The sequence below is a fragment of the Crocodylus siamensis genome, chromosome 3 (assembly GCF_052110815.1).
Source record: "Crocodylus siamensis isolate JL-2025a chromosome 3, ASM5211081v1, whole genome shotgun sequence".
Lineage (NCBI taxonomy): Eukaryota > Metazoa > Chordata > Crocodylia > Crocodylidae > Crocodylus > Crocodylus siamensis.
Window position 1 is genome coordinate 133,360,831 of NC_143397.1, and position 27,560 is coordinate 133,388,390.

The 27,560-nt window shown below is 43.7% G+C and overlaps 1 protein-coding gene across 3 annotated transcripts in view; it reads right to left on the reverse strand.

The window, feature by feature from the left end:
* The window catches only part of GMPR (guanosine monophosphate reductase), a 49,332-nt gene extending 41,768 nt beyond the window's left edge, over positions 1-7,564 (reverse strand). The window contains exon 1 of one of the 3 annotated variants that reach the window (XM_090039245.1): positions 7,225-7,542. In XM_090039245.1, the coding sequence (XP_089895371.1) occupies positions 7,225-7,311 (87 nt within the window). In that variant the 5' untranslated portion in view covers positions 7,312-7,542. Of the gene's footprint in view, positions 1-7,224 lie in introns of all 3 variants that reach the window. The other 2 variants (XM_090039247.1, XM_090039246.1) reach the window with 2 other exon arrangements.
* Between the last annotated feature and the right edge of the window lie 19,996 nt (positions 7,565-27,560).

Below are 27,560 nucleotides of genomic sequence, written 5' to 3' on the forward strand. Positions count from 1 at the left end.
GGCAGCCAGTTGGCTGCAGGAGGCAGAACAAGCACAAGCAAGCAGAGCCACTGATCCCAGTAGGAGCGGGAGCAAGTAGTAAGGGTGAAGCAGATGATGACTTTTTTACTTTTAACGAGGATCAGAACCAGCAGAGCCCAGGACCTAAGACGTTGAGCATTACTTCTCATCTGTGAGAAACTTTTCTGAGATGTCACCTATTATGAAAAAACTATTCATCCGTTAAAACACAAGTATCCCTCATCTGCCCATGTACAGCAACTGTTCAGTAGTGGGGGCTCAGTTTTGCAAGACAGAAGAGGAAAATAGTCAGATGTAAATTTTGAAATGTAGCTTATGAAGTTGAATAAGGATGTTTACACAGTTTCTTCTATGCAACTTTTTCTCATTTAAACTGATTTTCTCATTTCAGTCTAATTTTGATTTTCAGACAGTCATTATTTCTAATTCAGATGCATTTCATACCCTTTTGTTACCTTTTGAGCAATAAAAATTGTGACGAGACAACAGAGGTTTTCTGCGGAAACAGCTTCCATTTGTCACCCGACTATGAATATCTCCTTTTCTGTTATTCTGGTATACCTATATGATGCATTGACTTTTACAAAGTACTTCGTATGGAGAGGGTGAGAAGGATCTAAAATTACACAGATATTGGTAAACTGTTATTCTGAAAACTGTATGACAAGTATAACATTGTTTTCAGGTAAAGCAGGGTGAGTTCTGAGTAAACTAGTGTGCTTCTGTGGGCTTATGGAAAAGAAACCCACTCATTGCATTTGAAAATGAAAAATGATGCCAAGAGGCAATTCACCGTGTTTCACGCATTTCTCACAAATTAACAACTTTTTAACTAGTTACTCTCTTTATAACTTACCTTTTAACTAGTTGAAAGTAGAAATATTTAACTTTTAACTTAAGTTAATTTTAAAGGCTGCTAACCTTTAGTTATATTTTTCATAAACTTTTCCCATGACTGGAAGGAACCTTAGAGAAATTCCACCAGGACTCTAATCACTTCCACCAAACTGGCTCTCAAATATTCCACCCAACAAATTCATTTTTTGGACACCACTGTGAACCTTTGTGCGCATGTGCCTCCTAGATTTATACATGGGGCAGGGACAGATGTGGACTGCCCACTGCAGCCTCAGGGCTCCCCATCCTGCTACCCTCTCCCCAGTCCCAAAACTGTAGCCATTGAAATTAATAGAGCCAGACTTAGGCCCCAACTCAGACCTGCTACAATACTAACACTGTGACAAGCACAAGAGAATCCTCTTGTCACCTACAGCTTGAACACCCTGGAGACATCGTTAATGACCTCCAAACTGTAAAATTACAACTATCTCAAGGCAGCCTTGGGGGACAAGCCAGTTCTAGCCTACAGGTAGCCCTCCTAACCTCATACAACATCTCTCTAGTAACAAACTACTTTGTTCCTTTTCTCAACAAGTTGCTAAGCCTTGCTATAGACCCAGATCCTAGCTGCGCCCCCTCACTGACACAGATCACGTCATCGCTGAATGAAGCAACATGGTTTATAACATCCAGTCACCTGCTTCTCTACCCACGTCATATATGCCATCGCCTGCTTACAACAGCCATCTGCTGTCTACACTGGAAAGCAGGGCAGTCCCTGTGTGAAAGAATGAATGGACACTGATTTGACATCAATTTCAGAAAGACCCAAAAGCCCAAGGCAAAACCTTGGCCTTCCCTGGCCACACATATCATCACTGACCTCAGAGCAACTATTCTTACAACAAAACTTTGAAAACCAGTTTGAATATGAAACTGCAGAACAGAAATCATCCACAGACAGGTTTATTATCTCAACAGAGACCCTTGATTCTTATTGCATTGCCTGAATTATCTTTTATAACCTGTGTCCATCGGTGAGTTCACTGTTTTGTTTATCCCTTTTGCAGCGCACCTTCACCTCCCTCAACAATGCTCCCTCTCCAGTCTTCCCCACCCACTCTCCTTTCCCTATCCTTTGCATTTCAATGCCTTTGTTCCTATTTAGTATCAGTGCTCTCTGCAAATTCATTCATAGCACCTGACAAAATAGGTGGTAGCTTTGGAAAGCTCATGCCTCCCTGAATGAGTCAGTCCAAGGGTGTCAAAGATATGGCCTGTCAGCTGGATCTGGCCTGCAGAGCTCTATCATCCAGCCTGCAGTGCTGTCTGCAGGTCTTGGACAGGACATGTACACCACATCCAGCACATGCCAGACTGGCCTCACATGCTGCATACAGCGTGCAGGGTGAGATCTGGCACATGTACTGCAAACAGCATACAGGGCCAGGAACGGGACACAGGCTGCAGACAGTGACCACACTGAACCAGTCCTGTGCGCAGGGTCTGGTGCACAGGGCTAGTCTCTGGGCCAGATCAGTCCTGCAGACTGGCCCCGCACCTTTCTTCCAGCTTGCAAACAATTCCTGCTCCATTCCTCCAGTCTGCAGGGCCTGATGAGTTTGACACCCCGAGTTAGTCTATGAAGTGCCACCCTGCCCAGCTTTCTGCATCGATTTATTGTTACCATTCTAAAGTCATTGGCAACTTGGACTTAGTTAGATCCATACTTAACTAAATCCGCAAGATCTATTTTAATGGTGTTCCCCTGAGAACCCGGATGGTGCAGGTTAAAAAAATTAAATGTATTAGTTTAAATTATACTCTTATAATTTACTATTACTTAGTACTATTACTACTGCAGCGGACTGAAACTGTGAAAGATTTGCTTATTATTATTTGTACTACACTAACATGTAGGTGCCAGTCATGGATCATAAATCAGGGCTTTATTCTGCACAACTACATAACAAATGGCACATCTACATGTCGCTGTGCAGCGATGTTGCTATGGCGCTGTGCTTTAGTACTTCCTTTTAGAAGTACCAAAGCACAGAATAGTAATTGCCTGTACTACGCCGTGTGCGCAGCACATGGTTAGATTTTGCTGCTATGTCGCCTAGCAGCACACTAAAACAGGGAAGCATGCCACTATGGTGACGTAGCTGTCAAACACGTGTAGACTCACGTGACTGCTACATTGTCATAGGTGCCACACAGCGATGTAGCACATCGCTATATCGCCATAGGGCAATGTGTAGACATACCCAAAGAAAAGGTCTTATTCTTGAGGACTTACCAATATAACTGCAAGCATACATCTGAATAGAGGGATTGCATGCCTTCCCATTTATAATCATGTATATTGATTTCTTCTCCTTTTAAGCACCCTATGACATTCTCATGACAATTTCAGCCACTGCCCACAGGGAAAAATAGCATCCGGAAAGCATTTAACGAATTTTAGCTACTTTTAACGCAATTTAGTAATTGGAACCAAAAAAGAGAGACAGCATCACCTGACCAGCCAGCTCTGCATAGACCTCAGTTTAAGAATCACTAACCTAAACAACTATAAGTTTAAAAAACTCCCATATAAACGCAGTTGAAGAAGAAAGGAATGCATATACAAAGAAAACAAAGAGGCAAGCCAAGATGTGACCCCCGTGTCAGAACCACAAGACCAGGCTACTAAGAAGCCTCACATCCACATATTATTGCATCTCTGAAATGATCTACTATAGCCAGGTAGGTGGTGCCCATCATGCTGCTATTACTGTGGATATTCAGGGTCATGATTATGCATACTACTGCCAGGGCAGCCATTTTGTGTGGGACAATTGCAGTGTCTCTGTCAATGAAATTCTTGGTCTGTGTATCCAGAGAAAGAAATTCAGCCTGCAGGGCTTATTAACAGAGAATCTTGTACCATGGGAAAGCTGGTTTAGAAAAAGAAATAAATCTATTCTGTCCTAAGCCTGCTGTTTACCCTCCTTTTGGAGAAATCAGTTTTGTTATTCTGATAAGCGAAGGAGTCACACTCAGCCTAATGCTGCCTGCAAGCCTTTGTTAAATTAACTATTTTGAATGAATGGCATGTCTTTCTAAAAGACACTCAGCTAGAAAAGTCCCTGAACTTGGTGGTGACTTCCTGCGAAAGCCTAGCAGGTTCTTGGCTGTGCTGGGGAGAGTACCAACAACCATGTGTCCACCTGCCCAATACCTTTCATACCAAGAATATTAGCAATATTCAAGTTTAGACAAATCTCCCTCGTATTTTATAATGTCTGAAGTACTCAGAAAAAGTAGTCCCAGAGTATATACAATAATGCTGTTAGTACTATCTAATCCTAAACCTTGGTCCAGGCAGAAAAGGGGCAGCATTGTTTAAAGCAGGAATTTACAATCAGGTGCCACAGTGCCCTGTGGTGCAATGAGATCTTTTTAGGGGTGCCTTAAAATGCCACGCAATGTTAGGTGTGCTAACACCTGCATGCAATTCACAGTTTAAACCCAGAGATTTCCAATAAAAATCCATAGCGTCCAAAGCATTCTGACCGCCTGTGGTCATTCAGAGTTCTTTGCAACAAGAGGATTGCTCTAGTATTTTTCCATCGTCAATAATACAATGAAAGCTAAGAAATGGCATTTTTCAAGGGGTGCTCAGAGTCCAGCAACAGGTGCCTTGAATTTAAGGTTGAGAACCACTGGTTAGAGCAAACTGTGCACTTAAAAAGAGACAGCAGGTTTGGGGCTCTCCCTCTTACACATCAGATAATGTGGAAAGGGAAAACAGTGAAATACCTATATCCTGTACACACTGGGCTAAGTGTAAAGGGAAAAAGGTGAAATACCTTTTTCCTGTATACCATTGTCTTAACCCCTCCACAGAAGTGACCAGGAGGAAAGAAGGCATCTCCCTCAATTGTTGTCTGTACCAGAAAGGAAATAGTTGGAGTGACAGAAGTACCATAGCTAAGCTGGGTCTAAATGACTACCAACCCCAAGCAGGCCCACATTATGTCCAAATGCTGAATAGTGAGACCCTTCCTCATGTGCCCCTAGTAAATGGATTCACTGCAGGTAGGACACCTATAGCATCTAAGCTATCTATACTTCTGGTCACTCCCAATGAGTGTGTAAACCTATGCTTCCTTCCATAGACAACTGACGGTATGCTAGCAATTCCCAGCCCAAAGCATCTCCCCTGCCCTTTCCCTCCCATGCAACCTTTTTTCAAAAATCTAAATTCAGATTTCTTCAGATTTGGTTCCCTCTGCAAAAAGAGGGAAAGCCAAGGAAGTAAAGCCAAGGCAAGGGCCAGTGACATCATCTGATGAAGTGAGCTCAGGTTTACAAGCAAATAGGCCACCACAAAGGTGACTTGCTCATTGCATTTTAGGTAAAATGCCATCTCTGTACAGAGTAAGACATTTGAACCGCCTACCCAGGCACTACTGATATAAACTTCCAAGCACCAGCTCCCAGCAGCTATTAGCTACTTGTAGTAGCAGCCTCTGTTACCTTCCCATAACTATTTATATGCTTGTTTTAAAGTTGAGCTAAGACTGTCCATTTAAAATTTGGCTCATGCAGGCAGGCACTGTTTTTTCCTGTTGCTACAGCATCAGTGATGGTGTCCAGTTTCTTAACCTTCCTCAACTTTCATTTAGCCCTTATAACATGCACTTCTCTCATGCAAAATGCTTCCACCAGTCCATCATACACCCCTAAGACAACCTTCCTTAACCTTCCCTTACCAGCAAAAGTTCCTTTTTCCCTTCTGACCAGCCCTTTCCTTCCATGGCACGTGCACAGGTAATATACAGCTACATAAACTGCCCTCAAAAAGGGGCCCACCACCACTTCACTTTGCAGACCAGAGCTCCAACTGTTCGTCAGGCTGGTGCATTTGATTTTTTTTTCATAAACCTACACACTTCTTAAATGAACTATTGAAACGGCTAAGTTTTCCTTACTTGTGGGTTAATCCCTGCAGTGGGAGTGAAAGTGAAAAGGAGTGTCCTATACCCACAGTGATGCTCAGGTATCTGGACTCATTCCTATTAGCTGCCAGAGACTGACTTCTGCAACCATTAGTCCTGGCCACGGGTTCATAATTTTGTTCATGTTCTCTGCCAGTCTTGCTACTTAACCCCATTCTTCCCACCATCTCTTCCCTAGACCTCCTTCACCCCTGGAGCAAAGCTTCTTCCCCCTCCCTTACCTACCACAATGTACTTCGTGAATCCCATGGCATTTAAAAAGTGAAGGAAAGTGGGTCAGAAGCAGAGGCAGCCATTTTAGCTGAGGACAGGTGGATGCAGAGCTCTGTAGGTCTTCTCACTACTGCTCCAAGTCACTTGGCACACCTGCATGAGATACTTACTAATAGTAGACTAATAACACTGTGCAGCAGTGTGCTAGGCAAAATCTATGCTAGTAAACTACTGTGCCGTATTAGACTACTATGCAGTAAGCATCACTAAAAACCTGTGTGCCACCATTACTTGTGCAGTGGCATGCATTACTGCACATTTATGTACTATTTGGTTATCCAAGTACAAAACTTAATATGCCTTCATAACCGTGTAGATGCGCCCACTGAGAACTAGCCACGCAGTGAGGGTGGAAAGACCCAGCTAGACAAAGCCCTGGCTGGGAAAGGGTGCTGCTTTGAACAGGGGGTGGACTAGACCTCTCCACCGGCCCCTTCCACCCTAATTTCCTATGAACTGTCCCTGCCGGACTCAGAACGGCCCTTGGCCAATCAGAACCATTCGAGCTCCATAACCTGCGGGGATTGGGCAACTAACTCTGCTCATGCAAATCAGGAGGGCCAGAGCTAATGATGTCGCAGGGATTTACATAACGGAGGAATAAGCCACCCGTCCTGGGCTGCCCCCCCCGGCCCCCAGCATGGCTCTGTTGCCCCTTGTTCAAGCACGGGGACTCCAAGAGAGCCGGCCTGGCGTTTCTCAGCTTAAAAAGCAAGGCAGGCAGCACTGCCCACAGAGTGGACTGCCACAGGCCCTGCACCTGTCTCGTGGCAGGCTCAGCTGCTGGCCTGCGTGCTGGGATGCACAGCATGTCCTTGAAAAGCCCCCTCGGAAAGGGAGGGGACGTGCCCCTGCTTTGCTGAGGTCCTTCCCAGGGCTCAGGGGGGCAGACAGCCAGTGCCCCAAGGTCACCTTGTCCCTGTCCCCCTCCCCTCACCCGGGTCCTTTGCAGCACAGCCAGCTCCTACTACCTCCCCCTCTGGACTGCAAATGGGGGGGGGGGAGTGTTACTCTAGCTGAACAATGGAATCAAAGCAAGGGGGGAAGGGAAGAGGGAAAGCATGCTTGATCCGAGCGCCCCCACCTCTGATCGGCTTTTGAGGCTGCTTCTCTTGGGTCTGAGCAGGACATCTTTAAAGTCCAGCTTGAGATCTGCGTCTACACGGGGCATCTCGCCGGAGCCGGAGCGGCCTCCCTGGCGTCTCGCTGCCGCCGATCGCCTGCCGCCGGGCGGGAGCGGCCAAAGCGCGAGCGCCCGGCGGGGAGCGGCTTTATAGGGCGCGCAGGGCCGGCAGCGGCGTCCCGGCCCCGTGGCTTTATTAGGAGGCGGCTGTTTTTAGCCCGGAGCAGAGCGCAGCGCCGCCCGCCCGCGCTCTCGGCGCCGCTCAGCTCAGCCCAGCTGGCGCGCGCGCGCGTGTGTACGCGCCTGCGGCAGGGCGCGGGAACGGGCCCGGCTCCGGCCTCCTCCTGCGGTGTCAGCTGCATGGGGGCGACCACCCGCGGGCACTGCCGCGGCACGTCTGGGGCGTGCACGTGCGCCCGCGTGCTGGGATCCCTTCGCCTCGCCAGTGGCGATGGTGCTCACCACCGTGGCTTCCTAGTCGCTCTCGGGGAAGACCGCTCTGCTGGCACCACAGTACCCCCTTCTGTAGTGAGGGGCTCAAAACTGTATCCACTGCTCCAGATGTGGCCTCACCAGTGCCAAATAAAGGGGAATAATCACTTCCCTCAATCTGCTGACAACACTCCTACTAGTTTTCTCTCCTCTCTTTTCCCTCAGCCTGTTTGGTCCAGGTTTGGGGCAAACTGCCACCCTTGTTATTAACCTGTAACCTCACTCCCCTATTTTCTCTATTATTTGTCCCAAGGAATCAGTTGATGTGCCTGTAGTGGCCTTTCTTACTAAGGGAGGCTTGTAGGTTCCTGGTGGGCATTGGCCCAGTCTCCCCTGGGCACATCAAATAAGCCTGTGTCCTCTGAAGGCCTTTGAACAGGAAAGTCACTCCAACATGATCCAGGCAGGTGCTTTCAGAGCAAGTGTCTGAGATGCCTCTTCCAGGTGGTTACTCCTTGATGCCTCTAGGCAGATGTTACATTAACAAATTCCCTCCCCTTGTAAAGTCCAAGGCATTGATGGGGCGCTTGGTGACTCCACCTTTCTTCTTCCAGAAAAGCTCTTCCGGTGCACGGAGTTTTTGAGGCCTTGTGGGTTTTTCCTAACAATCCTAATTTGCTTTGTTGCTTGCAGTGTGTAAAAGGGCACAACGTGTATATTATTGATTATGTGGTAACTTCAGTTATGTGCTGATGGTAGGAGACTGGACCCTGGGTCTCAGGTGGTCCCTCCCAATCCAGGCATAACCTTGAATGTGGGGCCTTGGCCTGCCTGGCACACTCACTCACCCCAGTCTACCACCTCCTCAGCTGAGCATTTGGGTGAATATAAATGATCAGAATTCAGTAACTGGGACTAGGTAGCAACCCACTACCTGTAACCAGAGTGGCCAGCCAGGGTCAGATGACCTTTTACCTCTTCCTATAAAAACCCCTGAACCAGAAGAGGAACTGTCTGGGTAATAAGCCTGACCTTGTACCACTACTGACTCTGATGGATTCTCTGGCTAACTGACCTGGCTTGCCCATGGACCCTGAGTTTGGCCTGACCCTTTGGTTCCCTAACACAACTTTGGTTTGATCTCCGAGATACCCAGTCTGGCTAGCCTTCTGACCCTGTGCTCCACCTGATGCTCTGGACCTCTGACTTGGTTCCCCAGCTGGATCTTCAAGCTTCTTGGCTCCCCTACACTTGGACCCTGCATACTCCTTTTGGTCCTTGGTTGCTTCTTCTGACCCTGGATGACCACCAGATGTGGTGGCCTGTGTGCCAGACAGATGTGGATAACCTGTCATGACACAGTGTTCTTCTGCAGCAAACAGAAAGGAATGATCTTTCTACCAGATGCACAAAGCCTACTTTGGCTCTGTTAGGAAAGTGGTTAACACAAGCCAAATTTCTGTGCTTGAAACCCTGTAAAATGCTGGGAAGTTCCAGTCCAGATCTCAGATCTGAACTGTGTAGACAGTCCTTCTGTCTTGAGAAAGAGCTAACCTAAAACTACTTGTGCTTCCCTGTGCTATGGTGATGCTCAGGTAAAGATCAGACTGGATCTGTCATTCCTATGTGACACGAGACCTGATGATGAGCACAGTGTAGGGATTCTTATGCAAAGATAGGTATTTATTGGGACATAACCCTGTGGTCATAGAGCAGAAAAGAAGATAATTGCAGCTTGTAAGTTATTGGTTTGTACAATAAAGTCCAAATTTGGGGAGTACAAGGTAATTTAGGGAGGGTATTTTTGGTCATGACGAATCTCATTAAAGCTGAAACTTGACTTCTTTATATTTTATTTATGTATTTAATTTATTTATCTTAAATCATTTTATTTTTATTCATATATGTTATCTAAGGATCTGTTGTATTTTGTGCTCCAGGTACTTTCCTGGTGAATCTATGAACTGCAGTTGGACCCAGTGCTAGGGTACAATTCTGTATTGTATGAGAGATCACTCTAGTTAATCATAATGATGCAATTGTGTGTTGTACAAGAACTTAATTTAGATAAGTGAAATGGTATCATCTTCCCTTCAGATTTTTAGAGTTTTCAGCTCTATAAATTACTGAAATTTATAGTTTTGCCTTTGACTTCAATGGGAGTAGGGAGATAGGATCTGCAGCATAGGATCATTACTGGCTTCTATTTCCATGTAGAGAGCAGATATGCTGCAGAGCCACTTGAGCACTTTCCTCTTATCTATCAGCTGCACTTGGTCTAACAAACACCCCACCCTCAGCAAGGCTCACTTGCCACAGTTGCTAATACCTCCTAGACAGGGGCTGATCCAGGGGAAGTACATTGGGGCCCTTGCACCCCCCCCCCTTGTTTTCTGCTCCACCCAAAATTTCAAACCAACTGCCTGGCAATGGCAGCAGCATTTCTAATCGAGAAGTGCTAAGGGACTCACTAGACTTAATAGCTCCTTATAATATACCTGATTCCTTAAAGTTTTATTTCACAGGTGTTATTAAACCTCTCTTCTTTGTAATGGTCTTGATATTCCACTAATCAAGGTATCCTTTGTTCTGCAATGCTGCTGTCTGTTAGCTGCTCCTGCTAACGAAGCTCCTGTCTCACAGACCAGCAGATTGTTTGGGGGTTTTTTTAATTCTTTCCAATGAAGTTGTATCTAGTTTTGCTTCAGTCTTAAACTGAATAATACAACCTAGGTCCCTAGATATTAGCAAAGCTTCTAGTTTATTTTTTAACGGGAGAAAAATGTATGTTGTTTTACATGTGATGATGCACCTCACTATCTGCACCCTCATTTTCAAAATTCTTGATCCACCCATGCTTCCAGATGATTCAATATGGCTAAGGACAAGGGGCCCACATTTTCAAAATGGGGCAGTCATGTCAGGTGCTCCCATACTTGCAAGTCCAAGTGAAGAAATGCAGAGCTCAGTTTTTCCAAAGGGCTGAACACCCACCATTCTGTCTGAAGTTCAGTAGTATCTGGAGTTGCTCAGCATCTCTGGCAATCAGATCTAGAAATGTTAAGGGGAGAGAACCATGGAAATCCTAATAACATACCCCCAGAAGGGCTCACCCAGTAATTCCTACACTTTCCAACATGAAACAGTACCTATTAGAGAAGCATCTAATCTTGATTTAAAGACTTCATGTGATGGAGAATCTGCAGCTTATCCCTTTGTGCTCTGATCCAGGGATTAATGCTGCTATTTCTGTTTTGGATGATTCTGGCTTCTATTCTCATACATTAGATGCATGTCTACATGAGACGCTTAATGTGCAGTAGGTTAATTCTACTTCATGTTAGTGCATCACAGCAAAAACTGTGCTAATGCACTGATATACAGGAGAATTACTCTATTGCGCAGTAAACATCACAAAAAGACTGTGGGCAATTGCTATGGCACATTAGCATCAGCTACTGCACATTTATGTAGTAAATCAAAGGTACTAAACTTAATGTGCAGTAGCAATGGCGCATTAATGCGCATGTAGATGCGCTTTAGGTCTTGCTATACTTTTTTTCCCTCTAGATTATAGAACCCTCTGATACCAAATATTTTCACTATAACTTCTTAAGAGTTAGGCTGCCATCAGGTCAGTGCTTAATCTTCTCTCTGAAGAGCTAAATAGCCTGAGATCCTTCTGCTTCACATTTTTCCAAAACTGAGATTATTCTCCCAAACTGTCTCCCATTCATTAAAGTCCTTTCTGAAGCACAGATATCAGAATGGGACAACATTCCATTTGTGGTCTTACTAAAGTTGTAGATAGAAATAATATCACTTCTCCACCCCATGCAATACTCCTCTGTGCATGCAGTGATCATGTTAGTTCTTCGCCTTGGAGTGATATAGATGGAAGAACTATTGAGCAAGGCTGGGAAGTTTCAATATTTGTTCCCTAAAAAGATAATACTTTTGAGGTACTCACGAGGGTAGAGATGAGTATATAGTCAATTATTCCAGGTCTTGTGTTTTCCTTTCAGGTTGCTCTTTTGTTCTTTTCTTTATATTTAAGAGCATTGTTGCAAATAATGGAACAATCTACCAGGAGGAATACCAATGAACTGCCATACAGAAAAGATTGATGATTAATCTCGTCTAGTATCCTGTCCTCTAACAATTCCCTATAATAGATGCTTTGGAGAAAGGGTGAAATGCATCATAAATGTAAAGAGCAAATTGTGCAATATTGTCAGGAAGAAATGTCTTCCTGACTTCAGCTGCTGATTAACTGAAGCAGGTGGACATGGTATGCTTTTAATTTTGAACTCTATCGATCTAATTGCAACTTCCCTTTCATTTCATAGTAGAGATGAGCACGCACCACAATTTTCAGATACCCCCTTGCTGAATTCCTCCAAGTTGCAAGTTTGCACAAATCTGTAGTTTGATCTGGCCTTCTATAGAGACAAGAGTTGGTTGGGTGCTCTGTTCTTAACAAACAACCTGACAGCTGGATAAGTTTTCATTTAGGAGGTTGGTTTGAGCACCACACTCATTTATATGTCTGCTTTTTTAATCTCATAATGCTGTTTGCATCAATAACACCCACTGATAGGCAGCTACATGAATTAATCACTTACTGCAGAAAAAGCACTCCTTTCTATCAATTTTCAGTTTGGTTTTAATTTCAGTGAGGAAACTAATATCTGAAGTAGTGAGTTGAGATTCCCCTGATACTGCAGGATATCCAAGATGACAATCTTCGCAAGGTTTGACTGTGTCAGACCACTGGAGACTCCTCAGCACTGAATGACGAATGGGGATATCATAATTTATCAACACAGCCAGGTCCAGATTGTCACAAGAAATGCATGGTTGACGCAGTTGACCATGTGTTGACTTCTGCCTTCTGGTTCCCAATGAAATAAGACAGAATAATATGGTTCCCTGAGGCTTTAAGGAGCACAGTGAGACATAGTGTGTATATCTACACATTCATTAATGCACTATAATTGGCACTACTGCTCATTAGCGCAAATGAACACTTGTTGTGTGATGCTTAATGCTCACTGGATTAATTTACTGCACATTAGCACATTAGCATGGTTTTTGCCAGCCAGCACAGTAGAATTAGTTCAATGGGCATTAAGCATCTCATGTAGATACGCCCAGTGAGAGTTGCACAGCTGAGAAATGCTCCCCTAATAAACTACGGAGAATTCCAAAATCTCAAAATAATCATATCTAGAATGTGTGTTGTGAAGTTTCCTAGGTATTAGGAAAACAGGAGCAGTGTCTTTGAATAAAGGACCTTCTTTTTCTTTGAAATATTTTAACAACTTTTTTTCTTTTGTTTTGTTTTAGGCCATGTGCTCACCTGAAAGGGTTTGCTAATATAGATGTACCACTAGAGTTATTCCAGCAAGTCCCTAGTAGAGATGCACTTTATACTAGTACACTGGTTCTCAACCTTTTTAGACTCAAGGCGTCCCTTGGAAAATACAAGCTCTTGGCTTTTACTACTACTTTGATGATGAAAAAAAAGTAGAGCCATTCTTCTGTTGCAAAAAACTGAGAAAGGCTACAAGAAGTCAGAATGCTGTTGACACTTTGAATTCCTATTTGAAATCTCTGGGATTACCTTGTGAATCATGTAGGTGTTAGCACACCTAACAGTGCTAATATTGTGTGGCACCCCATGGCACCCCTAAAATGTTCCTCAAGAGAAATGTTGCTAAGAGGTTGGTGTTTTTACCTGGTTTTGATGCAAATGAGCATTGACTACATTTGTGTTTGACACAGCAGCCTTAAATGCAGATTTCACATCTAAACCCAGCCTTGTTATCAATCTGGATAATTCCTAAGTGCTGCTATCAGGTGAACATGTATATGTGGGGCAGAAGACAGCATTAGAGTCAAGATAAGCTGTTGGGGTTTGAGAGAATTTTTTGCCTGTATTTAATTTTATAGGCCATGCTATTGAAGTTACAGTCCCTGAAATGACAGTACTCTAATAGCTCTAAATCTGAATGCCTTCACTTCTGGTATATTGCTATTTGTCTGTTAATATTGTTTTATTTTTTATGTTTTAATTTACATATAATGGCATGCTGCCTGCTTTTATATTAATCTGTATCCTATGGAATACTTTCTCTTTTATATCTTTTATTGTTGTAGATTTCTCCCCCAGTCTGTGCTGCAGTAATGGAAGATTTCATGGTACACTGAGAAGGAAAATTGTTCTCTTATACTGAATCCCAGTAGTGTGGTGGTGGTCAATCCACTGAAGGAAATTACATTAAAACACTGAAAGCCTGTTTCCATTTAATCCAACATATCTTCTTTTGTTGTTTTTGTAAGAGCCCAGAACATCTTTTAACTCTGATTATTTTCTTGTCTATCAGTGCTAAATGCAATATAACAAGCCCCCATGGGACTGGGTGCAAAATCGATAAAAAAGGGGTGTTTGTTATAATAGAATTAGTCAAGTTACTGGATATAATAATGAAAAAAATGGTTCCTGTTGCTGGGGTTGTTAAAAGCCAGAGTTGGTTATAAACAGGAGTTCTGATAATGAGGCTATACTGTACATTTATAATAATTTATGCAGAATAAATAGCATTCTAGCACTAAGTGGCACATTTTCTTTTCTGTAGTTTACATTTTTCCACTGTGTGAAAAAATTTAAATCAAGACATGAACTGAGGAAAGATTTTCTTGGAGAGTCTGAAAAATACGTATCTATTAGTGCCTAGTTTTTCATCCACATTTTACCTGTATTTAAAAAAAAAGGTTAATTTGGGTTCGCAATAGCACCACCTAGCAGCAAGACATAACATTCACTTAAAATCCATTATTACTAGAAAATCTTAGAACGGTACCAAATGCCATCTATAATTATTACAATTAATAAATAAAACTTGAATGTCCCAAAATTAGTCTAAAGGTAACAATGAGATGTGTATGCCCTTAATAACCAAGGCAATTTATAATTAGATTTGCTATGGGACCTTTCTGCATGTCTTAGCCAGGAGTCTGGGTTTTGCTTTTGCAAATCACAAATAAGTTTGCATCTTGCATTCAAGAAACAAAAAAGAAAGCTGTCTTGGGTCCTTGTTTATGCATAAAATCCAGTGGGGTGTAGATAAATGCTACTGCATTTTATAGTCACGTAATGCATACTCAGATAGCATAATATGCTGTGTCACTGTCCTAGTCACATGCAGATTATGATTAACGCTGGCATAGTTCCCACTACTGTTCCTTGATGTTTTTACCCACAGTCCCCCCTATTTTTAAAGTCAAAGCTACTCTGAAAGCAACCTAATACAATACTTCCTACCTCTTGCCCAAAAATAATCCAATCATATTCAGTATTTTCATCAATCACCATGATACAGAGAGAAAAGTCAATTTTGTGTCTGTGAATGAACATGTTGTTCTTATTTTTCCAAAGCTGCCTGAACTTATTTGCACCTAAACACTTAACAAGTGTTCAGCTATACACACTATCCCATACCTAATATCCTAATTGGTTGTGTTTTCTATCAACAAACTCCTGCAGATATGTGAACCTGATGGATTAGACCCAGGGGGCTACCACCAACTCTCCCCAAGGGCAACGTATCTACTTCACTTGTTCTCTCCCACAGCTTCACATTTTTCCATTAAAATATCCACAGCACATATGTCAGAAACTAGGCTTTCCCTCCCCCATGTTTACTGGAAGACTCAATTAGTTCCTTTTCTGTAACCAGTTGTTTTTTACCTGGTTAGTTGGGTAGCCCTGCACCCAGCCCTCACCTGATCCAGCCTCGGGACCAGCAGTTACAGTCAGTAATACCCACCACAGTGCCTGAATCACAAGTGTCTCTTCCACTTACCACCTGTGAGTCTTCACGGGAAAATGTTATAGCTTCTTCTTTGTGAGCATTGGGTATGGCTTTCCTGCAGTCCTGCATAATGCATCCCATGCACTATCTATCAATCAAAATATATAATGTACTCTAGATTTCTTTCACTTTCTGAACAGGAAAGTATTCACTACAATTCATTTGGGGTGGGAGCCGTATTTTGTCATGCCTCTTTGTTTAATGCTGACTGCTCACGTGACTCCTGAGTCAGTCAGAACAGACTGTCACTGAACTATACCAAATGACAGCAGGCCAGGTTATCATATTCCAGAGGTTAAGTAATTGTTAGTATACCTAGTATGGGTCAGCGCACTGGCCTATGGGTTAGTAATGATTTATTTCATCAAGTCTTGTCAACAGGTGGAAACAGACCATAGACAACACAGGTTGTGTAGTTTTTGACCCCTATCATCTTTAGGCAAGGCTTTTGTTATTGTCTACACTTTGCCTGGCTTAAATTGCTGCAGAATAGTGTAGGTCTGTGATGCCAAAAAAGGGTTGCCAATGTGCTCCATGCCACAGGTGGGCATACTTCAGTGAACATGGAAGTTATTTCAGTATGTGGTTTGTGAAGTGCTTTGGGACCTATTGGGATGAAAGACCCCACATAAATGTATGATCATTTTCATTCTTTTTTCCCCCTAGCACCAACAGAGCTTAGAGGATTTACTTCCATCTCATATTCCCCAGACTAAATTGTCAAGCTTCTCAGCAAGCGTGTGAACTTTTTGCTCCAGGCACTCCTAATCGCTGTTCTATTAGCTCAGTCCTTATAAAGAAATGGCTTTTCTCAGTGTGTACAATTGACTCTCTACTACCAAATGGCTCTTTATTCTTATCCCCCTCCACGGCTTCTTCATACATTTCCCTCGGGTTTCTTGCATGCAGTCTTATCCTCTGGATCTGGTTCAGTTCTCCTGTTTCCCATCTGCTGTGTCAGCTCACCTCCAGCACAGCTGAAAGCCGGCCTGTGTTTGCTCCTGAAACCGGAGGTAAAAAGGAGCAGTGTGAGGACGCTTTAGCAGGCTTCTGAGTTCCCTATCTCCTTTTCTTCTCTCCTCTGAATTAGGACAGCAAAAGGCACTTCTTCTGTAGGCAAAGCACTGTGGGAAACCAAAGAATCAGCTCCTTCAGGCTACCCAAGAAGCAGCTCATTCAGTTCCCAAACAGAAAGGGGCAAAATGAAATCGCTTTCCTGAGCCCTTCTGCTCAGCCCTGTGGGAAAGAGAATAATTAGCCTCATTAAGCTGCCAAACCAGCCGCTCCTTGTCTTTCCTCCATTCCTTTTGCTTGACCCTGCTGTATTGTAGCAGCAGCCAGTGCTGCGATAAACAGAGCTGAAAAAACAATCTCCTCCAAATTATATCCAGAGAGTTGCCCCCCCATTGGCTATTTACAAGGGAATTTCATGTGCTACGACAGGCATCCATCCAAGGCCACACAACCAGACGTGCACTCATAGGCCTCGAATGGTAAACACGGAGCCCGGGGACCAGCTCCCCACAGCCACCCACCTCCCCACTATTCCTGTTCTTTCTGCCCTAAATATATTGAGCTCATTATTTTAACAAGCACCTAGTTTCTTCTAGAGCCTCTTCTATTCAAGGCTTGGCTGTCTCTCCTCTCTGCCCACCCACACTGCTGCAAGGTGGTAATACCCTGCCTCGCTGAACAACAGCTTGGCAGGAATCTGTGGACTGCACCATCCCTGTGCTCTAAAAAGTTGACTGTGATCCTGAAATGATGTATGTGGCTACACTGCCATCTGGCGGTGGGGCGAATTAATTGATGGGTAGCAACTGGCTCATTGAGCTGGGCTTGAACTGTTAAATAGTCCACTAGCCTTACCTCATTCCTGATTACTTTTCTGCTCCTGTAATTGGGTAATATCTATTAAGTGACAGACTGGGAACATGGCTGTGGCCTTGCTGACACAAGTGTAGATCAGGGTTCACTGTGTAAAAGTCAGGGGACGTTCCTCCCTCAAATGAGACAAAGGCTCACTTTCTCACTTTTCTTGTTTTCTCATCCAACAGTTCAAATTAAACTGGGACAATGCTATTTTTTAAAAATAACCCTTTTGTAAAATGATTTTTTTTTGGATGAAAAAATATCAACACATTTCTCTTTCACAAAACAATGTTTTCCTCCTAAAATTTTACCACAAATATATTTGAAAGCATTATGCAAATGTCCAACTAGACATTTTGTTTATCTAAAAGTAGATTTCTTTTTTTCCCCTTTTTTGTAGAGATGAATAGATCATAGAGAATAGTAGCCACAGTAGTCCAGGAAATAAGCATTTGAACAGTCTTTTTGTTGAAAAAGTAAAAATGACATTTCATTTAACAAAACATGTGTAACATGATGATCATAGGTTTGGATTTGACTTGGACTGGGGAAGGTGTAACTGATTAATTGCGAATAAAATTTAGTCTGATAAAGCATAAAAAGAGGCTTGTGTTCCTAGCTCAAAAGCCATTTGGACAAGTCATGAGTTTACCCTTATTAGATACTCAATTCTTTGCTGGTAAACAGTTTAGAAATGCTGACCTAATTGCACTGAAAAGAATGCATGCATGCAAAGAAAGCGTTATTAGAGTCATTAGAAGATGATTTCTGCTAATAATGCATCATGGTCCCATATGGTCAGATTCAAGCATTTTGTATTGAAAACAACTTCAAAATGCTTTGTGAAACTGTGTTAATTTTTTTTTGTCTAGCTCTTTCCAATGTGGAAAAAAGATAATGGTCCTTTAATCTTTTCCTCTTGCTCCCCTCTTCTTCAATGGGCTGTAATATGACATTTTTAAAGGTCAACAAAAAACTGACTATAATTTTGTTGTCTTGTTTAATAGAGATAGGTCCAAACCAGAATCCCAAATCTCAATAATCCCTGAACTTTGCAGAAATTCATCCCTGCGTCAGACTTGCTGACTCAGGGTCCACCCTTAGCATGAAATCTTATCTGCTTGGGATGTGAGGGAAAGACTAGCATCATTTATTTGCTTCACTTAGTTTATGCAAATGTTGTACTGCACCATGACTAAAAGAAAGAAAGATAAAAAGAAAACTAGTCTCATTGTGAAGGGGAAATGTATGCAGAAGACAGGGAGAGACCAGTGCCTGAGCAAACACTTTTCTGTTGGGTGCAGCTCTCAGGGTACAACCCCATTCCAGGAAAGCCACTGGCTGGGAGAGCACTGAACAACTTGTCATTCACACACATTGGTAGATATGTAAAAGAGTGTGGGACCCATGTGCCTGGCAACTATGGGCTCGATGCTTAGCTGGTCTAAATGGCTGAGGGTCCATGGAAGGGTCTGCACCTTACGTACCATTCAGAATGTGACCTTGCCTGAATTGCCTTTGGTCCCACTGCCAGATATGCTGATTAGAAATCTTGGTATTATTTTTGACTATATAGTGACCTTGACAAACTCATAGATCCTGTGTTTAAGAATGTCTAGTGCATCTTTGGAACACTTCCAGATGTTACCTGATCAGGATGAAGTAGTCTTCAGCCACACTTTGCTCTCTGGATTTAGCTCTTGTACTTGGACTGGTGATTGGTACCTTGTCTCTTCCTGCTTGCTAACTTTCTTTCAGCCGGTGTCAAATTCTGCAGCCAGATTCAGAAATCAGGCTAGGTATGACACTAGATCTGAATGCCTCAGTGATTTCACCTGTGCTCACAGAACAGGGAACTGCCAGGAACCCCTGTTGACCCTCAGGTGGATTCTGAGAACCAAGAAATGTTTGAAGAGCCTGTTCCATCAAATTACATATTCACAATATAAGAATAGCTACATTTTTAATAGCAAATTCAATAACAAGAAGAAGAAGAAAAGATATAAATGATCAAACAGTACAGATAAGGCATATCAAACAAATGATTAAAATTCATAAAGTGCACGTTTATCTCAAAGCATGACAATCTTCTTATGAATATGTGCAAGTAAGGTGATTTTAAAATTTTTAAGTCATAAAGTCTTAAAAAGCCTCTAATAGATGGCTGTTCTGTTAGGGAAAGGACCTTCTTATTTAGGTTTCAAAACTAAGCCACTAAATAGTGCTAACTAGGTACACTTGCAAGTGGGCAATTCAGCAAGGACTATGGTTTAAACCTGAAGAGCAAACACGCCGAAGTGGATCTGTTTTTTATACTCTATGGTGTGGATAAAATAGTAATAATACTATTACTCAAGGTGACCTCACAACCTTTCTTTAGCCTAGTTTTCATTCCACCCATTTTACCCAAGCTTTTCAAAATGGTTCACAACTCACGGTTTTCTCTTGCCTGAGGATTTCCTTTGCCTGTTCTCCTCTTAGCCAAATTATAGTTCAAGTGACTCTTGATACAAGTGGCTCTATACTAACCTAGCATTAAAACAGCTTAAGGCCTACTGTGGTCTGTACCCTACTGTCTGCCTGATGATTTGGAGCCTCTATGTATGGACAGCTTATGAAATCCCTCTTCTGGATGGAGGGTTTATTTGCCTTCTCTGCTGACTTTTTACTTGCATGTTGAAATCTAAGAGCTAAAGGCACAGGTTAATCATACAGATAAAACCCTGGACAGAGGAACACACAGAGTAGTATAATTTACACTGATTTTGTAAATTACCCTAGGATCCGGAAGGGACAGAGATGCAGCTATCTTAGGGCATCTTACACAGTAGGTGGCTATTATGGTGTCTTTTAGGCACCGGGGGAGCATACAATGCCCTGCTTGTCTTCAGCAAACAGCTATTCCAGGATGGAGAAACAGAGCTACCTGGTATAGCTTATACTAGCAGTATTTTATCCCCGAATCTTCACTGACTTCACAGAGTTTCTCCAGTTTAGGGATATGTGTTTTCTGTCCACTGCATTTTCACACTTGTGCAATGCCAGTTATACCAGTATGAACATTTAATCAGCCAAAGCTTAAGTTACTCCCATTCCCATTAAAATGGGACCCTGCTAGACAAGAATCTGGCTCCTATTCAGGAGAATTATCTTATCAGGGAATTAAGGATCTGGCAATGAAGTTATCTGGTTGGAGGGCTCATGAGAGGGGAGACTGTAAGGAAGTAACTGAGCAGGAGCCATCTATTTTTGCCTTGACAAGCTTCATCAGCTCTGGCCAAGAGAAGCTGCGCAGGAGCCCTGGGAAAAGGAGGGCCCGGTGTTATGATCCCCTTGTCATCTCTGTAGGCTGGGAAGTTGAGGAGAGGGAGAGTAGTTCACCTGAGGACCAGGTGAACTTAACCCTTTATAAGAAAACGCCACAACAGACTTAAGCAGTTAAGACATACATTGTTAAATTACAGATTACACATTATACTTAGACTGTACTAAGGGCACTTAAAATGCAAGTATCCACATGCTAAAGCTTGTTAACTCATGCTAAGTGCCCTCCGAGTGTCTCTAAGTTATGCCACTTCAGGGCTGGGCACTCTGGGCTGTGCTACCTACTTCATGTTTGGGTAACTTCAATCTGCTTCATGGAGGTAAAATGAACAATCTGCAATCCCTGGATGCTGCTGCTGCTGCCAGTGTTACTGCTCCAGTTTTAAAAGCAATAGCCAGGGCAGGCGGTAACAGCAGCAGCAGCTCAGCCAGGGACTGTTTAGGACTTCCCAGCATGGATAAGACTGCTGTATTTCCCCCAAGCCCCCCCGACATGAACCCCTATTTTCAGAACTATGTGTGCAGTCGTCGTCCCCCGCCCAGAACCCATGCACCATCTCCCCCGCCCTCCTGAAGCTGTGCTCTCCCCCAGTCTGCTGCAAGGTGCTTCAAGCGCACTGCTGCTTCAAGTGCCAACTCTGCTTGTTATGCCACTGGTAGGGACCAATCGTGTTCAGGAATTGTGCAAAGTGTGTTTGTGTGAGAGACAGACAGAAAGAGAGAAATGCTACACTTATCATCATGGATCCTGTTTTTCTGTTTCCCATGGAAAAACAGAGAAAACCACGGATTTCCCATTTTTATTAGATTTTCCCTTTTAGAAGAGAAACCCACAGATTCCCCCCTTTTGTAAAGAGCTCTGAAGGCTGGCAGAGTTCCAGCCTACAAGAGCTGTTTGCAAAAGAGGCAGGGAAACGCTCAATCCTGCCAGGAGAGAGGGGGAAAGGGCAGGGCCCGACACTAACACTTACCGGAGGCTGCTTCAGGCTCACTCTTTGTTGGAGGTAAGTGGGGCTTGGGGGTTACCAGGCAGGGCTGTGGGGGGAAGCTGGCTAGGGGCTGAGGGAGTGGGGAGGTTTGCAGCCAGCCAGGCACTCCAGCTGGGACAGGGTTTGCAGCCTCCCTGCTCCCGGCTGGAGTGCTCGGCTGGCTCCTGGCCAGCTGCAAACCTCCCTGCTGCCTCAGCCCTCAGCCCCCAGCCAGCTTGGGGTGGGGGGGGCGTGGCATTTGCAGCCAGCCGACCACTGTGGCTGGGAGCAGGCAGGCTGCAAACCTTCTCTTGGCTGGAGTGCCTGGCCAGCTGCAAACCCTGGGTCGCAAACACTGTGCTCCCCACCCTACTGCCCTCCCCCAGGCTCTCCAGAACGCAGCACGTGTGACTGGCTCGCCAGGGCACAGCAGGGACACACACGAAAGCTGCCTGCCACTGCAAGCTCCATGCTTCCCTGGCTACACTTCCTCTGTATGCACGGGGTCAGTGCACATCTGCCCTACTGCCACACAGATCTGGGGGATGCGGGTCCCCCCTGCCACCCAGGAGTGCATGCTGCCACTGGGAGCCGGCCCTGCTTGAGCTTGCAGCAGGCAGCAGCAGGGGAAGAGCCTGCTGTAGCAGCTGCTGCCTTCCATTAGGGGCAGGAGGCTGCGGACCTGGGTCCCTGGCCACATAGCCCTGGCAGCTGGGGGGCCCCTGCAGCAGGGCCTGGGGGCAGGGGCTGTGGATGGGGGGCAAGGGGCACAAGCAGGGCTGGGGGGCTATGGCGGGAGGGAGGGAGGGACACCAGAAGGGCTGTGGGGGGCATTTCATTTTAACCATGGATTTTAATCAGAGAATTTGCAATTTTCTATCAGAGAATTTGTGACTTTTTATCACAAAAAACCAGGGTCCCTGTTTATCATGTATGCCCAAAGAGGTAAAGAGTAAGCAAAAAGGGCCACACCTTCTGCAGAGGAACATTTTGGGCTAAGTGCAAAAAGCGGCTGGGGAATCTGCCACTAATGTCACCACCGAGGAGTGTCAAACATGAGGCATACACCTGGGGTATGTGGCTGATAGCTGAAGTCAGGAAAAATGCCTTAGACTAAATGAGACCAGCCTGTGGCACATGGACCACAAGGGGCATAAGCAGCATATGGTTCCTTGCAAGATAAGGGGATGTGGGATTTAAAAGCAGTCTAGCAAATGCCCAGCAGGGGCCGTTCAAACAGCCCTGTTATACTATGCTAGCCTAGTCTACAGCTCAGAAGGCTGAAATGTGCAGCTGCCAGCAGCTACAGTCTCCCTGCTTCATGACAGTGAAGGCAGTTACATCTGTGAATGCCATTGACTTATTAGGATAGACCCTTTGGATTTAAAGCAGATGGACTGTAACTCTATTTCGGCTGGCAATGGGATCAACATTTGTCTCTGGCCTGCCTCTTCCCTCTGCATGAGAGGCATTGGGCTGTTCAGGGCCCCCCGCCCCCACCCTTGACTGACTTGAATGTCCTTTCCCAGTCCAGCCTGATACGAGCTTAGGTTGTTACAACTGCGACACACCCTAGTGATTCTTCTCTGAACTAGCACAAAGCCCTCATTTGCCCACATGCCACAAGAGGCAGAGACCTTGTTTCTGCTCCATCCTCTTGAAGACGGAAAAAGGAAGCAGGTCCTTGTGCCTCCGGGTGTGCCAGCTGCTACCTGCCCCACTTCCTTCAGGTCAGATGCCAAGCTGCAGTGCGCCATGACATGGTTAAATTTCCCAGTGGATGCAGATACCTCGGTCAGTCAAGCACCATCTGCTGATAGATACGGAAGTCATTCTTGGCTTCAGTCTTAGATGCCGGGAACCCACCCTTACTGAGGGCAGAGAGACCAGCATGTTGACATGTTCAAGCCTTCTTACCTTCTCGTAGTTAGTGGGTCTGTTTTCTGCTATGAATTCTCGCACACAATATATTAGGGGAACAGTGTCTTCCGAGCTCATAAAGTCTATTTTCCCAGTTTTTCTTTGGGAATCCTCTGAAATAGTTTGGGTACTATGAGAAGGAAGCCACCAGAGGTCGCTTTTACATTTGCTATGGAATCCCATGCCTTGTGATTACACTCTGGGCAATGCTGCTTTCTTTCCAGGGAGAACCGTAACTAATGTAATGTAGCATTTCCACAATGTCTTCTGTCCCAGCCATGTATGAATAACATCCTTGGGACAGAGGAATTTAGCTGATCTCTTTAGATATACATGGCCCAGTGATACTAGGGACAGGTAGTTCAAAGGAAAGCACAGTTTAAAGGATCACCGGTGGTAAGAAGATACCAGTTAGGAAGGAAACCTGGAAGTAGATTAGAAAGCAACCATCTGCCAACTGCTTGGCAGCAATTAGAAGTCAGAATTGTTAACAATGCATTTTGTTTCACTTGTTCACTTAATCTGAGGCTCCCACTACACTGTACAAGTGTTGGCTATTTCATTTGCTCAAGTTCTAGTTCAATGAGGAAGGAGTAGATTTGATAAAATACGTAAGGCAACATTTTCAAAAGTGTGTGCTTGTTAGACACACAACACCATTGTTATTTATATTCCTGAGTACATGACCTGATTTTCAGAGGTGCCGAGCATTTGCAGATCCCGAAGTGTAGGTAGTAATATGAGCTTCCTAACAAACATTGATCATTTCAGCCTTTGAGCCCAGGGAACAAAAATGTATTCTTCATATCTTGTGGCTACACTTTCAAACCACGGCTAACAATCAACAAAGCTTTAGGTGAAAGTCAGAAGTGCTGAAAAATGCTTCTACTGAATAAAACTCTCTTATGCTCCGAAGATGAACCCTCCTGAACCAGAATCAGGCTTACATAGATGAAACTGAGCTTCCTGCAGTTTGACCAAATGTCAACAGGTTTATGTCTGCACATTTTCCTGTAGCTTTTCTGTCCAAGGTTGGAAGTTACTGGGTGGGGGAGCTGGATGTTTTGGCAGCTGTGCAGGGGATGGGAAAGTTTTATGTTGTCTGGTCTCATGGAAGCAAATGAGGCAGTTCATACTCCTGAGTAAAGGGAGTTTACACTTTAGGGTATCTGCAGTTTACACTTTGCTAATTGTGAAAGGGCTTTTATGCAACAGTGGGGGCCAACTTTTTTTTACAAATGAATGCTGAAAGTATGGGATCCAGTTTTGTGACAAGGGGTAGAGTTTGCATCTGTAAAATATTTAAAGTGCTGTTTGTAGTTTTGGTGGTGCAAAGGTACAGGTCCACTGCCACTTTTTTCCTATATCACCTGGAGGGAGCACTTGCAACTGGAAGTTGTTGCATCTCTCTCTCTTTTAAATCTGTGCTTTATTCATTATTTCCATGGGTGTGTAAGACATGGTTTCCCTTTATGAAGTAACATAGCCCTTCAGGGAACTACTTTTTATGTATTTGTTGGCAGTTGCAGCCTTTTGCTAGATGAATCAGAAACGTTTTAGTGGTGTCAAACTTCTGCAGGGTCCAGTATAGATCTGAATATATACAATTTCTGCATTTTCTAGATCAGCTCATTTCTCTGTTATTCATTGTGATTATAGCACTGAAGATTCCTGAACAGGGACATGGACCTTGTTGCACTGGGTGCTGTACATGATGAAAACAGTCTCTGCCCCTGAATGTTTACAGTCTAAGACAAGAGACAACAGATAGATACAGACCCAGTGGACAGGACAAGGAAATATTGAGACAGTACTGGCCTGCATGAAAGGCTGTGGCTTTAATACATCAGTGGTCTAACCCTTGCCAGGTTGTAGGCATCACAGCAGAAGAGAATTCTGAGGAAGGGTTTGAAGGAAGAAGTGAGATAGCTTTGTGAATCCCTCACATCTCCTGAGTGTAAGGGGCAGGGTAGAGAAAGTACTAAAATGCTTTGTTTCAAAATTGAACAGGTGAGTGCTGGAGGCTGGACGAGAGGCCACTCAGAGGTAGGAAGAGACTTCTCAATAGTGAATGAAAGATGGTGGATATGGTGGGGATAGCTATGGGGGACCTTGAAGATGAAGACAAAGAGCTGATGCCTGATGTGAGAGAGAAGCGAGAGCCAAGGACGAGAGGCAAGGAGATGGGTGATGTAGTCAGAGCAATGAGGTAAGAAAGAAAATGTTCTTGGTGGAAGCATTTGGAATGGATATGAGTGGGTCAGGATTGCATTTGCTAAAGCCAGGGAAAATAATGTCAGGGTAGTCAAGACAGAAAATGTCCTTTCCATAAAATCAAAATGTTTGATTTTTAATAGAATACTTACATTTTCCATTGGAAAAATAAGAATGGCTCCTTTCCACTGTTGATCTGAAAGACTACAAGGAGACAGCAAAATGGACAAAAGCCATAATTATGGACAGGCTGGCGGGCAACTGAGGACCCCCACTTTCTGTCTCCCTCTAGGGAGGAGATGGGACTCCAGGAGACAGAGACCCAGGGCACTCAGTCTCCAACTATTTACCTGGAATACTCTTGGGGAATTCACTTTATGCCTATACTTAGCAAGTTAATGAATTCCATTCTGATTTTCCTGGAATAGTTTTTTGGGGGAAGAAATGAGAGTTGGACTTTCTGATCTGATTAGAAGAGTTATTTTTTTTAAATACGTGAATTCTTCCATGAGGGTTTTCCAGTTTCTAACTGGCACTAGTAGATTCTAACAAGTCTCGACTGATCATGTGCAAAGTGATGTTTTTTCAGAGAGGCTGGGATGGGAAGAGCCACTTTGCCAACATCAGGAAGACTACTGCTTCCACATCCCAGGTCCTTGCTCAAAAGCTTGGAAGCCAAGAGCTTTTCAATATGACTGTTGGAAGAGTATATAATCATATATCTAAATCTAGATATATACACATAAAATTTATATATCTATAGCTGTATCCAGATATAGACATATACACATCTATCTATCTATCTTTGCCTATACATATAGGAAAAGCTATATATATAATATATTTTATATTATTTATACATATATTTGCAATACATATACACATGTAAATATATATTTGCATACGTGTGTGTGTGAGTGTTTGTGTAGGCAAAAAAAATATTTTCCTCTTGCTTGATTCTGAGCAATAGCCAAAGCAGCTTTGCAGAAATTTTCTCCCAAAATATTCACTCTGAGGCTGACACCTGGCATGGAAAGGTAATAGCCCAAATAGCTAAAGTTGTGGCAAAAACATAAGCAACTTAAAATAGGATCATATGGTGGAAAGCATCAGGCAGTCTGACCATGGGCATGGATGCCTGTATGGCTTGTAATAAGTTAGGTCAATTTAAACTTGATGTAAGAGAAACTATAGCAACTGCCAAAATTGAATAGCAGATGAATAAGGAGGCTAGCAAGTTACACTTTTTTAGATACTAACTTAAAGATGCCATGGCAGTAAAGAGATTTGTGAGAGCATAGCTTTCCTTCAACAACAATAATACTCTTTTGTAGTTCAGCAGCAGTTTAACTGAACTAATACATTACATAACCTGATGAAATCTAGCCAGGTTGGAAAATTCCTTTGGTGTTATGTCTGATCTTTACGCTCGATGCATTCTTATGTTCATTGCACGATCAGAATTTTTGTAAGTGAGCTGGCTGCTGGTCTCTGTCTAAGCTCAGTGTTCAGAGGCCAAACTGGAACAGCGTATGTTTCGACACAACTCTGTTAACATCAGTGAGGTTTCACCATGGAATAATGTGGCCCATTCTCCAGTTATTTTTTAATATTAAAAATATGCATAATCAGTATCAGTCAGTATGAATGTAGGAGAGGACCTGGTTTATATTTAACCAGGCCCTGATGT